The sequence below is a fragment of the Manduca sexta genome, chromosome 14 (assembly GCF_014839805.1).
Source record: "Manduca sexta isolate Smith_Timp_Sample1 chromosome 14, JHU_Msex_v1.0, whole genome shotgun sequence".
NCBI classification, from domain to species: domain Eukaryota; kingdom Metazoa; phylum Arthropoda; class Insecta; order Lepidoptera; family Sphingidae; genus Manduca; species Manduca sexta.
The window spans coordinates 8,115,125-8,129,391 of NC_051128.1; the positions used below are offsets into that span (position 1 = coordinate 8,115,125).

At 35.7% G+C, this 14,267-nt stretch overlaps 1 protein-coding gene across 1 annotated transcript; it reads left to right on the top strand.

Moving 5' to 3' along the window:
- The first annotated feature begins 10,797 nt into the window (after positions 1 to 10,797).
- Positions 10,798 to 13,071, top strand: LOC119189336. The gene has a single exon (XM_037438608.1). The coding sequence runs from the start codon at positions 10,807 to 10,809 to the stop codon at positions 12,184 to 12,186; it is 1,380 nt and encodes a 459-aa protein (XP_037294505.1). The 5' UTR covers positions 10,798 to 10,806; the 3' UTR covers positions 12,187 to 13,071.
- The last annotated feature ends 1,196 nt before the right edge of the window (positions 13,072 to 14,267 follow it).

Genomic DNA, 14,267 nt, shown 5'->3' on the forward strand with positions numbered 1-14,267 from the left:
TCAATGGGGCAACGACCCTATATATTTTACATTAATCACTTCGTGCCAACGGCGACAATTCATGACAGATAATTTCAGCAGGAGAAGCACATTAAAATCATCAAATCCAATTGATTGATGCATCACTTCTGGGTAACAACATAATACCATACAGAAACACGAATTAAACGTCATTTTATCTAAACAAAAATGAAAAAGGTGATCTTTAAGGACTCACAAAAGTCCACATTTACATCTGCCATATTTACACATTTGCCTCCGAGCAATTGTACATCATTTGTCTGGCTTTACCTCGCTCTTTAGTCGTTTTGTTTATTGCACCCTACTGAAACTCGTGATCTGCTGACGACGTATTATAATCTCGGCATAAAATGAGTAAAAACATTGCAATTTTATTTGGCTTTCGGGTACGAAACGAATATGATTTATTAAAAAATTATAATATTATGATAACGTCTTTAGAATACATAGGTCAGATAAATTAAATATTTTATTACATTCTTCATACTAATTATTGATCTTATGATATATTTCCTAACATAGTGTGCGTTTGCGTATTGAATCACATTTAATAATATAAAGCAAAAGTTTAAAAATAATACATTTTACAAATAAGACCTCGATGCCCATATAGAGTTGCCATTACATTGTTAAGTTGCCATAATACAAAATGATTGCCGAAAGCATTCCGATGTCCATTTGTAATGCCCTTCAAGGATCAATCATGTATCAGGTCGTCGCAGGCTGGGTGGTTCGCCTAAATAAAATATTTATTCAACCGCAGCACAATGGCAACGTATTTCAATGACGAACTTGTCCGAACAGTTGGTGCCAGAGGCGATCGTGCGCGCCCCACCCTTGTGAAAACACAACGTTTTAATACAATGCACCCGCAATTACAAATTTAACGGCGTATTTAAAAAAGTAAAATTATTTTGGTTAATTTGTTACCTGCTGTATTTACAATTCAATCAGCCCACAAGTCTAAAAATTAAACACTATAAATTTTAAGTGTGTCTACGGTTTCATAGACAGCGTAGTTAATTAGTAGACGTGAGCGATACAAAAAACTTAGCTATGTTGACCGATTTTAGAATTTGTAACTTATTTTTTACTCCAAAACCGGTAGAATAAGCTTTCTGAGGAAATGGGTCGTGGAGTAACGCAGTAATTCATATTTTAAATACGACGATGAGAAAATTCAAAGCGTAGTAAGATTGTCCACTATCTATATTGTATCTATCTCTAGCGCTCCAGCAATACTTCCAATTACGTTACTCCTGCATACTTAATCACTTTTTTGCTACTTACATAACATTTGCTACGCGTATTGTCTTCTAATTTGAAAAGAGTTTTAATTATCGCGAACGTATAAATTTACAATACATTTCGCAATTATAGATACACTCGCTACGATATGGACCTCCTTACCCTATAGTTAGTCTTATAATTCGCGTTTCTAAACATATAAATATATTTTTATTGTGTTGTATTTAATTGAAAAAAAAAGTATTAAACGGCATTTCTCCCGACGTTACGAAGACTTGCAGCCTTCATGGTCACGGGGGGGACTGAAAATAATAATATAAAAACCGTGAAAAAATCCGTTAAATACTTTTATTTTCAATGTCTGACATTCGCGTAAACATAAGAAATCATTGTGTTGTATTTAATTTATGCCTAACGCAAAAAAATACGTTAACTGTCGACATAACGTTTACCACATACAAGAATCAGCACTTTATTGATCCGCCACCGGTCACGATAAAACAAAGACGAGTAGTATAAATGTCAGATTACTGTCAACGCTCAACTGATATTTCTCTCATATTCTTAGCTGCCTTATCAGGCCATAGTACAATAATGCCAATACCCATCAAGAAATTGAATTGTTCGATAAAATGTACTTTATGTCGTAAAATAAACGTCGCGAGTGCAGTCTTTAGCAGCGTCTCATATTTTTCCCACGTTATTTAATCTTACCGGTTATTATTAGTCATACAAACTAAAATAACTTCATACATATAACACTTTTATAAAAAGACTCATAGGCCATTAAAGTTGTAACTAACACGTATGCGATCTGTATCTGACAAGAAAATAATTATATACATGAAACTCCATGAAATAATAAAAATAATGAAAATAATAAGATTTTACCATCTGTTGAAACATTTGTATGGTTCTTATATTATTACGCCTTATGATTCAGACTTTTCCAAAAAAATATTCTACATACAAATTATTTGCATTTTCGCATCGTGACAATGTTTTAATTTTATATGAGAAATTTAGCAAACGATTAACTTGGTCAATTGATGGTGTATTATCTCTATTAACCACTGCCGGTGAATGTATAGATACACTGCTATAGGATAATCGTTCCACGTGGTGAAACAACAGAGCAAGGCTTCACGTTAATTTCTAAGATAAACCACTTGACAAGCTGGCTATACAAAACTAGCTACAGTGTAGCTCTATCATAAAAAATCACTGATAATATCTCGAACTGGTTCCATTTCATCGCTTGTTTCACATCATTAATTCTCATACTGTTCTCACAAGATAAAATGCAATTAACGCTTAAAACGTCCGATTAGTACTTTACGCTTGGAAATCTTCCAACGGCAAACATATTGTTCCAAAGAATGTCTCATGGGAACAGAGGTGCCTGTTAAGTGGCTGTTACTCTATTACCTACCAATGGCCATGTTCGACACGATTAAACTGCAAATACTTTTTTTTATGCATATGGCATAACCGGTGCATAATTATCTAACGAGACAAAGTTTTGCTTTGGTTTTACATGATTCAATTAACACTAAACTTTACCACGATGAAGGTAAGAGCGATAATACCATACCCATATTATAAACATGGTAGTGATCAGAAACCCGTTTTGTATAGATATTAGGTAAAAAGTTAAGGCTCCATGTAACGAGTTACACAAGCCTAGCACTTGATAAAAAGTAGTTTTCCTCCCATGGGATAGGAAGTTCGTTACCCTGCAGGAGCGGAAAGGAAATGCTACGCATGATTAAGTATTAACTTTAATGTTACAGCGCAGCGAGCTTGCAACATTGCTTATTGAACATGAATATATTATTATAAACAGCATTATCTAAAGCATTATTGTGTGGGTCATTACAAATGCAAAAGATTAACGTTAAATAGTTTAACTTCTTATGTTTTACGTAGAATTTGAACACCAAAAGGGTGGGTGATCCAAAAATGTTGTAAGTCAGCAAAAAAAAACGTCGACGTCTCTAATATGAAAACCAAACAAATAGAAACCCCAGTGACGTTTTTAAAACAACCTAAACTTTTATATACGACACGATAATTTCAAAAGCAAACTCAATATTTAAACAGATTTTATGGAAGGCTCGACCCGAATAAATGTAATTTACATAAACTTTTCGACGAACATTAATTTATTAAAATAGGATCTGTAAACTTTGCATCCACTAACTATAAATAAAGCAGTAGTCGTTGGTCCAGGGTCCCAGTTAGAACATGTGGTTTTAGTGTCTCTTTTTATCAACTAGCTACTATAAATATTTAATTACTCCACAAATAAAAACACAATCAATAAAACATTGCATATACTATCGGTAATGGACATTTCTCATAGTTTTTATGGCGAATGTAGAACTTCCATAAAAGATTTCATTGAAGACAATGTTAGACTTTAATTTCTTTTGCTCAGCCTTTTATATGCAAATTGTGAGCAATTTATCAGTGCGAGACGTCTGAATGGGCAACCGTCTATACTCGTTGGTAATAAATGGAGAGTGTCCAGTTGTTCTCGTCGCAAAAGAGTTTGGATCACTTCAATCAAATAGTTTAAGTGCGTCGTCGTGCCGCGCTTCTAACTTTTGTCAGCGTTTATTATTGAAATATGATATGTATTATACGATTTATATATATTTCAAATACCTTTAAAGGTAAACTTTTAAGGTTTTATTGCCATATATGTACCAGGTCCTCGTATCTATCCATCATAGTTCTTTTGGTCGCCTTGTTTGTCCAGTGGCCTCCAAGCGCTATCGCGACATCGCTAAGCGATGATTTAAAACTTTACGTTTTTTTTTTTGTTATTAAGTTTATTTAGTTCCTTTAAATCCATTGTCAATTTAAACACATTGTTATATTTTGATATTTGTTGTAGTGAAGCACGCGATGAACCAACTCATAAACAATTAGCCGTAGGTTCCCTCACAACAAAATAAATACAATATTTACATAATCAGTATATTTTGTTTCTGAGTTAAGGTTATAGCTTAAGGTCCATTTTTCATACATTTTGTTTCACCTTTAATCTGGGTAACTAAACAAGTATTGACAAGTAAAGAATTTAAATTCACGTCTAGTTAGTGATTAGTTCTCGCAGTTGAAAGAAAAACGTAAAAATAATTAATATGCATGGATATTTCGGCCTTTAAAATTTAATACGACGAAATTAACCTTAAGCATTATGAATCTAATCAAAGCATCTCAGTTCCTATAAAGAGAAAATTGATGTCGCAGCAGACTCAAGACTTCGTGTGACGGGCTTATGTTTAAAAACACTCCAAAAGTTACTAAATGTCACTCGTATCAGAAATCTTCAGATTCAATGTTGGTATAAAATGGATATCAACAGACGTATAAAAAGTCATAGTGTGTTTACAGGTACTAGTGGGCCTAAAATAAAAGAAACGGCACGCGCCGAAGCTTCCACCTTTTATGTAGAACAGGTTGGCAGTTTTATCTCCAGAGTATAATTTATACTGCAAAACGAGAGACAAGTAAATTCTAACTTGGTTTAACTTAAATACAATACGCATTTTATATTGAAAATATATTGAATGTATCTGACCTCGTGATTAAATCGTAGTTATATATTGCAGATATGTAATGCATATCTTAGGTATGCTTTGTTAAAATACATATCAATATAAGAATAAATAAGTACGATATAAAAACTTCTTAGCACTATCCATAGTCGAATATATTGTTTATGGTTACTTTTAAAGACAAATATATATCTACTTCCTTCCTCTCTTTGATACCGTAGCATGGTTTTATACTTTACATTAGAAATTATTTAAAATATGACTTCAGTCATAAATCATTCAAAGATACATAAATTGCTTAAGCTATATACTATGTCGTTCTTTAAACCTGTACCAACCAATAAAACGCTAACGCGTCTTCAATAATTGTTTTAATATCGATTATCACATTGACTATAATATGCGATGCCTTGTTAAGACATATGAAATAGTGAGTATTTTTATAAAATAATACTGAAAATTAATAATTTAATTTGCAGTATTATTTTATAAAAATACTCACGCATATAATAATTCTAAGATGATATTAGTAAAAAGATATATGTACATAGTATAATGCTAGTTAATTAAATCATTATAAATAATTATTACTTACAAGACCATATCCTCAAAGCATAATTCTCTTTGCAAAATTAATACGCAATTAAGATTAAAAAGTTATTACCCCACAAGTACCTGAGTTCACACGCACCGCAAAACTTATGAGCATTGAAAACAATTATATTTTTAATATGATCTGCGAGATGCCGACGAGATGAGTAATTCACTATTATGTCATTTAAATCATATTCGGAGGCTCAGACGTTGGTGCGTCGTAATTTATTGGATGTGCAATACAACGAAGATATAAAGGCTCGGCTTTCATGCGCAGGAGGCAATATGTTATGCATAGAACAGAGATGTTGAACTCCTTTATTTGGGACGCGATTAGTCTAGTTCTGTATTCTATATATCATAAGTAGCTAATAATAAATCTGTGTTATAAATAAGATAAATGCAGCAGAGTAGCTACTCAAACTATGATCACCTCGGTGTACAAGGATACTGATCACTTGGATACTGAAATCTTGGGTTCTATCGTTAGGTAAAGCATTAAAAAATTGGTGATTTTTTATATTTGAAAGACGCAAGTTATTTTTTAATGGATATTGGACCTCATTATATCATAATTGAATAATATATTATAAGATGGAAATATATTCCAAATATGCTTTATCCTGGCATCATAGACTGGACCTGATAAGTATTAATAACTGCCCTCAAAAAAGAATACATATGTATCAACCTAAATGAATTCACAGCTGGAGATAAGTCACATAGAGCGAGCCATCTTCCCATGCATTTCTCAGAACATAAAACACCTGTAACTCCATTACAAAATTAAGAAGGCAAATTATGCATGCCCACCTGTTGCGTTGGACAAGTTTGCTAACTTCACCTTAGATGTCCTTAAGATCGGATATCAAAGAAACATCTATTCATCGAGTGCGTACATCAGCTATTATTCCCACGGCTATTTCAATTTGTGATTGCTTGAATCGTTGAAATATATACAAGTGCGCCGCGGGGTGTCTGTATTATGAAACGTTAGATAATATTATTTATTGGACTATTATGCTGAACATGGCAGCACGTGAGGGTTATTTCCGCCGCAGTCAACATTCGTTTACGAGCGGTTTTATTATAAGATTGCGGCAATCGTTTGCATACGTGTTTTGAAGTCGTTGTTTAAAATATATTTTAATATACAATTACATTAGCCTAGTGAAAACAATTACAATCGATAATTTGAGTTCAGAACTTGTAAATTAAATAACTTGTTTGAACTTTTCTGACCATATATTTTATAATTTGAAGTTTGTTGTTGTGTGTTAAGTTTTGCGCATGCGCCTTTACACCGTCAGTTTTATAGTACAATGAAGACAAACAATTTGGTGGGTCACCTGATGGTAAATCGCGACCACTATAGAGACCTCCGAAGAGAGAATCCTTAGGGAAAAGGTGTAAAATTCTAAAAAAAGTCTAGCATCTCCTGCTATGTTACAAACAAATTTCGAAATCAGGCATTGCGGATCAGAAGTCACAACTTACCTTGAATCAAAACTCAACAACAAGCAACAAGCAGTCTTATTGTAAACTTAAAAAAATATTAAGCCGCTAGTATATAGTTTAAATACTCATGAATAATACCTAGAAGAACACGTACTTAATAACTATCCAGATTACCAGGAATAAACAGATTCCTCAGATTTCATTTCACGTTTCACGACCATTTCCTTATTACAGAAGCCTCACCCAACAAGACAGTTACCGCTTTTCAGATTTATGACTATAGATTTAAGTAACCATAAAATACATCCGATAAATATAATCATTAATCGATACCACCACGAAGTAGCTATACAACATTGTTGCTTCTCTCCTAACAATAAATAAAATTATATTCTAACGCGGTTTTATACTAGATATTTTTAATGGTATATAAACATTCTATTTAAAATTTCCGCCCTGTTTAATATTACCTGTATTTACTTTATTTACCTCCATGTGTTTTTTTAAGTATTTATTAACATGGGAAAAAAATGATCCCATAAATAATCACGGAATTCTTAAGCCACAAAACTTGCCCTATCGTAGTACGAAACTTAAACAATTTATTTTGACAGCTACTTAGTGAAGGCACGCGGCCTGCGTAGCGCACACATGACGTTATAACGTTTTTCATTTTAATGGGGTTCTAAGGGTCTCACCACACCATGGCCGTCCTGAATTTTAACAATGGTAATTATTTAATTTCTATATGACTATGTAGGTATCAGTGCGAAACGTCAATACAAACCGATTCCTACCGGCTTTCCTTTTAAGTTTATAAACGTTTGTCTTAGTCTTCGTTTTCTGTTAAATTGGCCGCGATATGTTAGTTAAGGCAATTTTCATTCCGGTTTACCTTTTCAATATTTTCACCCTTCGCCACTAGTAGGTATAAGAAATATACCGCGTAAAGAAATACATTTTTATTATATGATATATAGAGTGCCGACAAAACAAAATTCAGCCCTCGTGTGGTGAAGCCTTTTGACAGGATATTAATTTGGATGGATGTAAGTAGTGTAAGAGTAATAAAACGTAGACGTGTTATTGATAATGTGGGGAACTCAATTAAACTATGACTAGAAAAGGTTGTAAATTGATTGTTATCTTTTGCGGCGTAGTTTTATTATAATGCATAAAATACAACCTGCTTCGTTGCAATTAAAATGTTTGTTGGTAATATATTAATGTGTTTTTTCTGTGAAGGTTATGTAGATACAGCAGGTGATATAGTTGCTTCAATGGGAAGTAAATTGCTTACAACTAGTTATTAACTAAGTTGTCTATGTGAGTTTAATCACTTGGAAACTATTTTATTGTAACCCTACTAAACATAATATAATATTTTGTTTCACATAAAGACTAAAAAGGAGGAAATACATATAGAAAGTTTTCAGCTCTAAGATAATGAAAAATGAATTCTATTTGCTAATTTAGTAAATCTGTAATTTCTACACTTAATACCTACCTACTCTTATCAGACTATTATAGTTTATGTAATAATAAACAATAATCATAACATCCTAACAAGATTCCTTTGTAATTTACAACACAGTAATAAACTAAATTACATTTTTTACCCAATATTCCAATTATCTCCTGGCAAGCAATCATTAGACACCAGTTTTTTGTCCTTCATTGGCTAATTCGGCTACACAATAACATCATATTACTTTACCACATCCATCAAGTTCCTATTTCATTACATTAAAATCAAATTATACTCTGTTTTCAAGTTCGTTTTTAAAGTGCGCCCGGTACTGTTTCAAAACATCTGTTTATACATGATCTAATTTACATGACACCAATAGGATTTATTGAATGCGCTAATTTAAATCAACTTTTCCAATCTAAGCGTTCATGATTATTGAAGAATATATTTATTATGCGTTCCGTTTGACGTCCGAAGCCCCTTATGAGAGTACATCGATTCTTTCACCTCGCCTGGTCGCTAGATGTGGCTTCTTCCGCTTCCTAGATGCGCCTACAACGCCACCTACCGTTTCCGGTCTGCATCGAAACCACCTCCCAAATACAAGCCGCCAACTTCGTCATTGTTGCGTCGTTTTTCGAACCGAGCACACGGTCGTTACGAAAAATCTACTTTTATTAGTTTATTAAATTAAATTAAAATTAACTTTCGAGATTAAAGTAGAAAGTTAAAACTTAAAAACATTATTAGTTTTTCTTCCGTTACTTTAACCTCTTTGGTGATAAAATGAGTGATAAAGAGGTTATCGCGCCTAATTCAAGTGATAGCGATAGTTCTTCGGAGTGTTCGTCGGATCAAGAAGGGCCACCAAGGAAACGCCAAAGACGTACCAGTTCACGGGATTTGGAGGAAAGGTTTGACATATTGTCACAACAATTGGTGAGTCATTTGAATCATATTTTAACGGCCAAATTAGCTACATCTACGGAGGCTCCACCGTTAAACGTGCAAATGAACTTATCTAATAGCAACAACATGCCACACACTACGGTTTTGATGGACAGTTCACTACAAATACCCAATGAACAGTTTTATATCCACCCAAATTAGATGCGGGTAGTATTGTCAACTTGGACGTTTCTGTCAAAGAACCGACCGTACCAAAAGCAAATCAGACACGTGTCGAAAAAATTAAGGTTATGCAAAGATTTGACTCACCCGATTGGAACGCGGTTCGGTATACAGACGTTCAGAAAAAGTACACGGCTTTTCCGGCTTTTACCGAATTAAGAGTAAATGAGGAGCTGCGACGTCTGGAGGATCCTTTTGCCCCTTTACGTTGGTTTCAAATGGAACGTAGTTTTGCAGCGCTATCCAATGCTTTTTTGGCCCAAAATGAAGCCGTAAATTCGGCTTTACAGAATCTAGTTGATTGGTCTGCCTCTAAGGACGTTCAACTTAATGCGTCCTCTATTTATGAAAAGTTAAACAAGTTATTTGGTAGTGATTCTGAATATAAGACAGTATCTCACGATATACTACAGGTGATTTGCGGGAAACGAGCCGAAGTGTTAGAATTGCGCCGTAGGGATATCGTTAAAAAATTAAAAGATAAATATATGAGAGAGGATCTGAGTAGAATTCCACCGTCTTGTGAGTACATGTTTGACCCCGGTCAGTTGTCAACATATTTACAGAAAATTGGTGGAGTAGATAAATTACAAAAACAGCCCCCATCTTCTACCCGAAACCGGGCAAAATCGCCACAGCCCTCGACCTCCTCTGCTGACGCAAAGCCGTTTCGGGGTCAGCCAAATAACAGTTATAAACCCAAACGGGCCGAAAACAAGGATTCCGAACGATTCATTCACAGTAACTCGGCAGCCAAGAAGAGGGGGGGAGGGAGAAAATATAAGGCAGAGGGTAGAAGATCGGGATATAAAAATAAATGACTTGACAAGGTTTTCAGGCGGCTGTCTGAAACGCTTTCAAAACACTTGGGCTCTTTTCAATCCACCAAATTCAATATGGAAATTAATAACAGGTCTCAGAATACCATTCAACAAGACGCCGCCATTAGTTCTCCCAACTTCAGATGTGTTAACAAAGTATCAAACTCCAATATCACAGTTAATGTCAACCGAAATTCAAAATTTAATTCAGTTAAGTCTTAGAACCGGCCCCCCTGACACCGTCTTTTATCTCACCTCTATTCATAATTCCGAAATCCAACGGAAAAAGGCGAACAATTTTCAATCTGAAGGCATTAAATCAGTACATGAAACCAAGACATTTCCATCTGTTCCACCATCACCAAGTGCCAAATTTTCTACAACACGGAGATTGGATGGTGAAACTGGACTTAAGTCAGGCCTATTACCACCTGCCAGTAAAGGACCGACACAGACGGTTTCTCCGGTCAGCTATCAAGGTCAACTGCTACAGATGACGTGTCTGCCGTTCGGCCTGGCAGCAGCGCCACGGATTTTCGCCTCGGTAACGAACTGGACCGCAGAAATACTTCGCAAAAAAGGACTGAGGTTAGTGGTCTATTTAGACGATTATCTGATAGTACATCAGGACAGAAATACGCTTACAGCACAGGTCGAAATCGCAATACAGTTTTTGACCAGTCTGGGTTGGTGTATAAATGTGGAAAAATCGGTTACAACACCAACGAGGGTAATCGATTTTCTGGGAGTCACATGGGACACCAAATTCAACACGAAGTTCCTACCCTCAGAGAAAATTCAACGGATTCGTCAGATGTTGCGAGTACGACTCGAAGCCGACAGTTGGAACCTAAAACAGGCGCAACGCCTATTAGGTCATCTCAACTTTGCAACCTTCATCACCCACCGGGGAAGGTTGCATTGCCGCTTACTGCAGCGACACAGCAACAAACTCAGAAAGTGTCCACGATCGCAGATTCGGTATCCAGAAGAGGTATGTACAGAACTACAATGGTGGATGGAGAATATCAATCAGAAGTCAGCGATTCATCTCCAAAGAATGCCGACGAACCACGTCATCACCGACGCGTCGGACATTCAATGGGTAGCCCTGGTGAACAACGATATGATAAAAGGCCTATGGGAGCAACACCAGACAAAATGGCATTGCAATCTGAAGGAAATGTATGCTGTGATAGCCGCTATATCAGCCAAAGCAAAGGTGCTCCAGAATTCTACAGTGATTCTTCAGAGCGACAACAAAACAGTCGTGTCTTATATAAAAAACGAAGGAGGAACACGATCACGTCAATTGCTAGATCTGACCCAACAGCTGCTGGAACTAGTGGACCACCTCAACATTGTGCTCCGGCCTCACCACCTACCAGGCCTGTGCAACACCGAAGCAGATCACCTCTCACGAAATCGCGTCGCCGCCGAGTGGCACCTCACAGGCGAAGAAACATCGAGACTGTTCGGCATGTGGGGCACGCCAGACCTAGACCTCTTTGCGTCACAGACAGCACATGTCGTAGCAAACTATGTTTCGCTAGACTTGTCAGACTCGAACGCTTACTTTCACGACGCGTTCAGCAGATCCTGGCACTACCGACTTGCATGGCTGTTCCCGCCGCCCAGCCTAATACCCAGGGTACTGGATCACCTCAATTCAGCCTCAGGTCAGTACATTCTCGTAGCACCCAAGTGGACGAAGTCTTTTTGGAGGCCAGACCTGAAGAATCGAGCTCTAAAACGTCCCGTGAAACTCAGAAATCTGGAAAAGACGCTTTTGGACACGACGACAATGCTACCGCCGGCACAAGTCGGAAAGTTACACCTGGAAGCCTGGCTCATTTCGGGTGGGATGCCCTGACGGATACATGGACGCCGCAAGAGAAACAGTTATTGTCATCGTGTTGGAGGCAGTCTACAATAAAGACTTATGCCCCTATTTGGAGTAGATGGGTGAGATTTTGTCAAGAAAATAGCATTAATTTTCGTTTACCGGAACCAGTAAATGTAGCTAGGTATCTCGGTTATCTATTTTTAAACGATGGTCTCTCTTACAGAACGATTCTTGTTCATAAATCAGTTATTGCATCCGTTTGTGAAACAATATCTGAGGTTAAAATTACTGCAAACCCGATAGTAAAACATATACTGAAAGCTATTTCCTTGGCAAGACCGGTGCCCTCTCAATTACCGATTTGGGATGCAAGGATTTTGATTAGATTCTTAAAGAGTTGCAATATAAATTTAAATAGTTTATATCAAGTATCTAGACACACAGCTGCTATTTTACTATTATCTTCTGGCCGTAGAGTACACGATCTTACACTTTTACATACTGATAGTCAACATTTTATAGATAACACTGATTCTATTACCTTGCACCCCGTTTTCGGGTCGAAAACTGTCATCCTCATATCAACAATATAGCTGGACATTTTTGGCCGCACCGGATAAAAGCATCGATGCAGTATATTGGTTACGTAGACTAGTAAATATGACCCAAGGGACCCGGGAAAATATTACTAATTTATTCTTAGCAACTAAAAGTCCTACAAGGCCAGCTACTGCAGCTATGATTGGTGGTTGGATAAAGAGGCTTCTAGCTGATGCAGGTATTCAGGCTTCAGCTGGAAGCTGTAGATCAGCAGTCTCATCTTTAAATTGGATAGAAAACTACCATATTAATGATATCATAGCTAAGGCTAATTGGCAGCATGAATGTACTTTTAGAAAGTTTTATCTGAAACAGATCAATAATTCTAATAGAGATTAGATCAGAAAAATCGCTATCGCAATATTTTCAACCTGATTCATAATACTTATCGGAAGATATTTTGATTTTACCTAGCATCTTAGTCAATGTGTATTTCAATTTACATTGTATGTTCAATCACATTGTTGCGTTTTAATTTATTACCGTTACCAAAAATACAAGCCACCAGGAGATAACAAACACTCTCTCATAAGGGACTTCGGACGTCAAACGGAACGCATAATATTAAAATTTTACCTTCCAATAAAATTTGTATTATGCTTCCAATGTCGTCCGAAGTCTAATATCTTCCTGGGGCTATACCATTATGAGCCGTACAATGACGAAGTTGGCGGCTTGTATTTGGGAGGTGGTTTCGATGCAGACCGGAAACGGTAGGTGGCGTTGTAGGCGCATCTAGGAAGCGGAAGAAGCGACATCTAGCGACCAGGCGAGGTGAAAGAATCGATGTACTCTCATAAGGGACTTCGGACGTCATTGGAAGCATAATACAAATTTTATTGGAAGGTAAAATTTTAATATTTATTTTATTTTCACTTTACATATAATAAAATTTTGTATATAGACGGACGTAATGACGTAGACATTCTCTGCCAGTAAATCTTAGGGTAGAAAAAAGATAAACAAGGCGCATCAAAGAAATCTTTTGCCCTAAACAAACATAACAGTAAATATAAGTGATACGATATATACAAAACTGAATGAATTAAAAAAGTGTTATTATTTTTAATAATTTTTACCTATATTAAAATACCGAGTAACAAATCAAAGTAAAATTATAAGTTAGCTTGGGGTTCTGTTTTCAATATATTTTTTTGCGTTTTAATTGTAAAAAATGTGTTATTGATCAACCTGTTCCTAGTACACATAACAAGAGTAAATTAATAATTGTCACGTGAACAATAATGCATATTTAAGTTACAAGTAAGTTATCATAAAGATATTTTCATAAATAAATTTGATCATATGAAATTTTATCAGACAATTAAGATTGACTCGGGAATACACATAAAGAAAAAAAAACATAGAATAAGGTAATTAGTACAAATCGTAGAAACTTAATAACGGCTATCTAAATTAAATACGTCGTCATACGAAATGAATTACATTAAAGATACCGCTTGGTTTCATAAAAATGTTATCTTATTTTAACAGCATTTATTGTTCAA

Coding starts and splice junctions, on each gene's coding strand:
- LOC119189336 (XM_037438608.1), top strand. CDS start 10,807: ATGACGTGTCTGCCGTTCGGCCTGGCAGCAGCGCCACGGATTTTCGCC.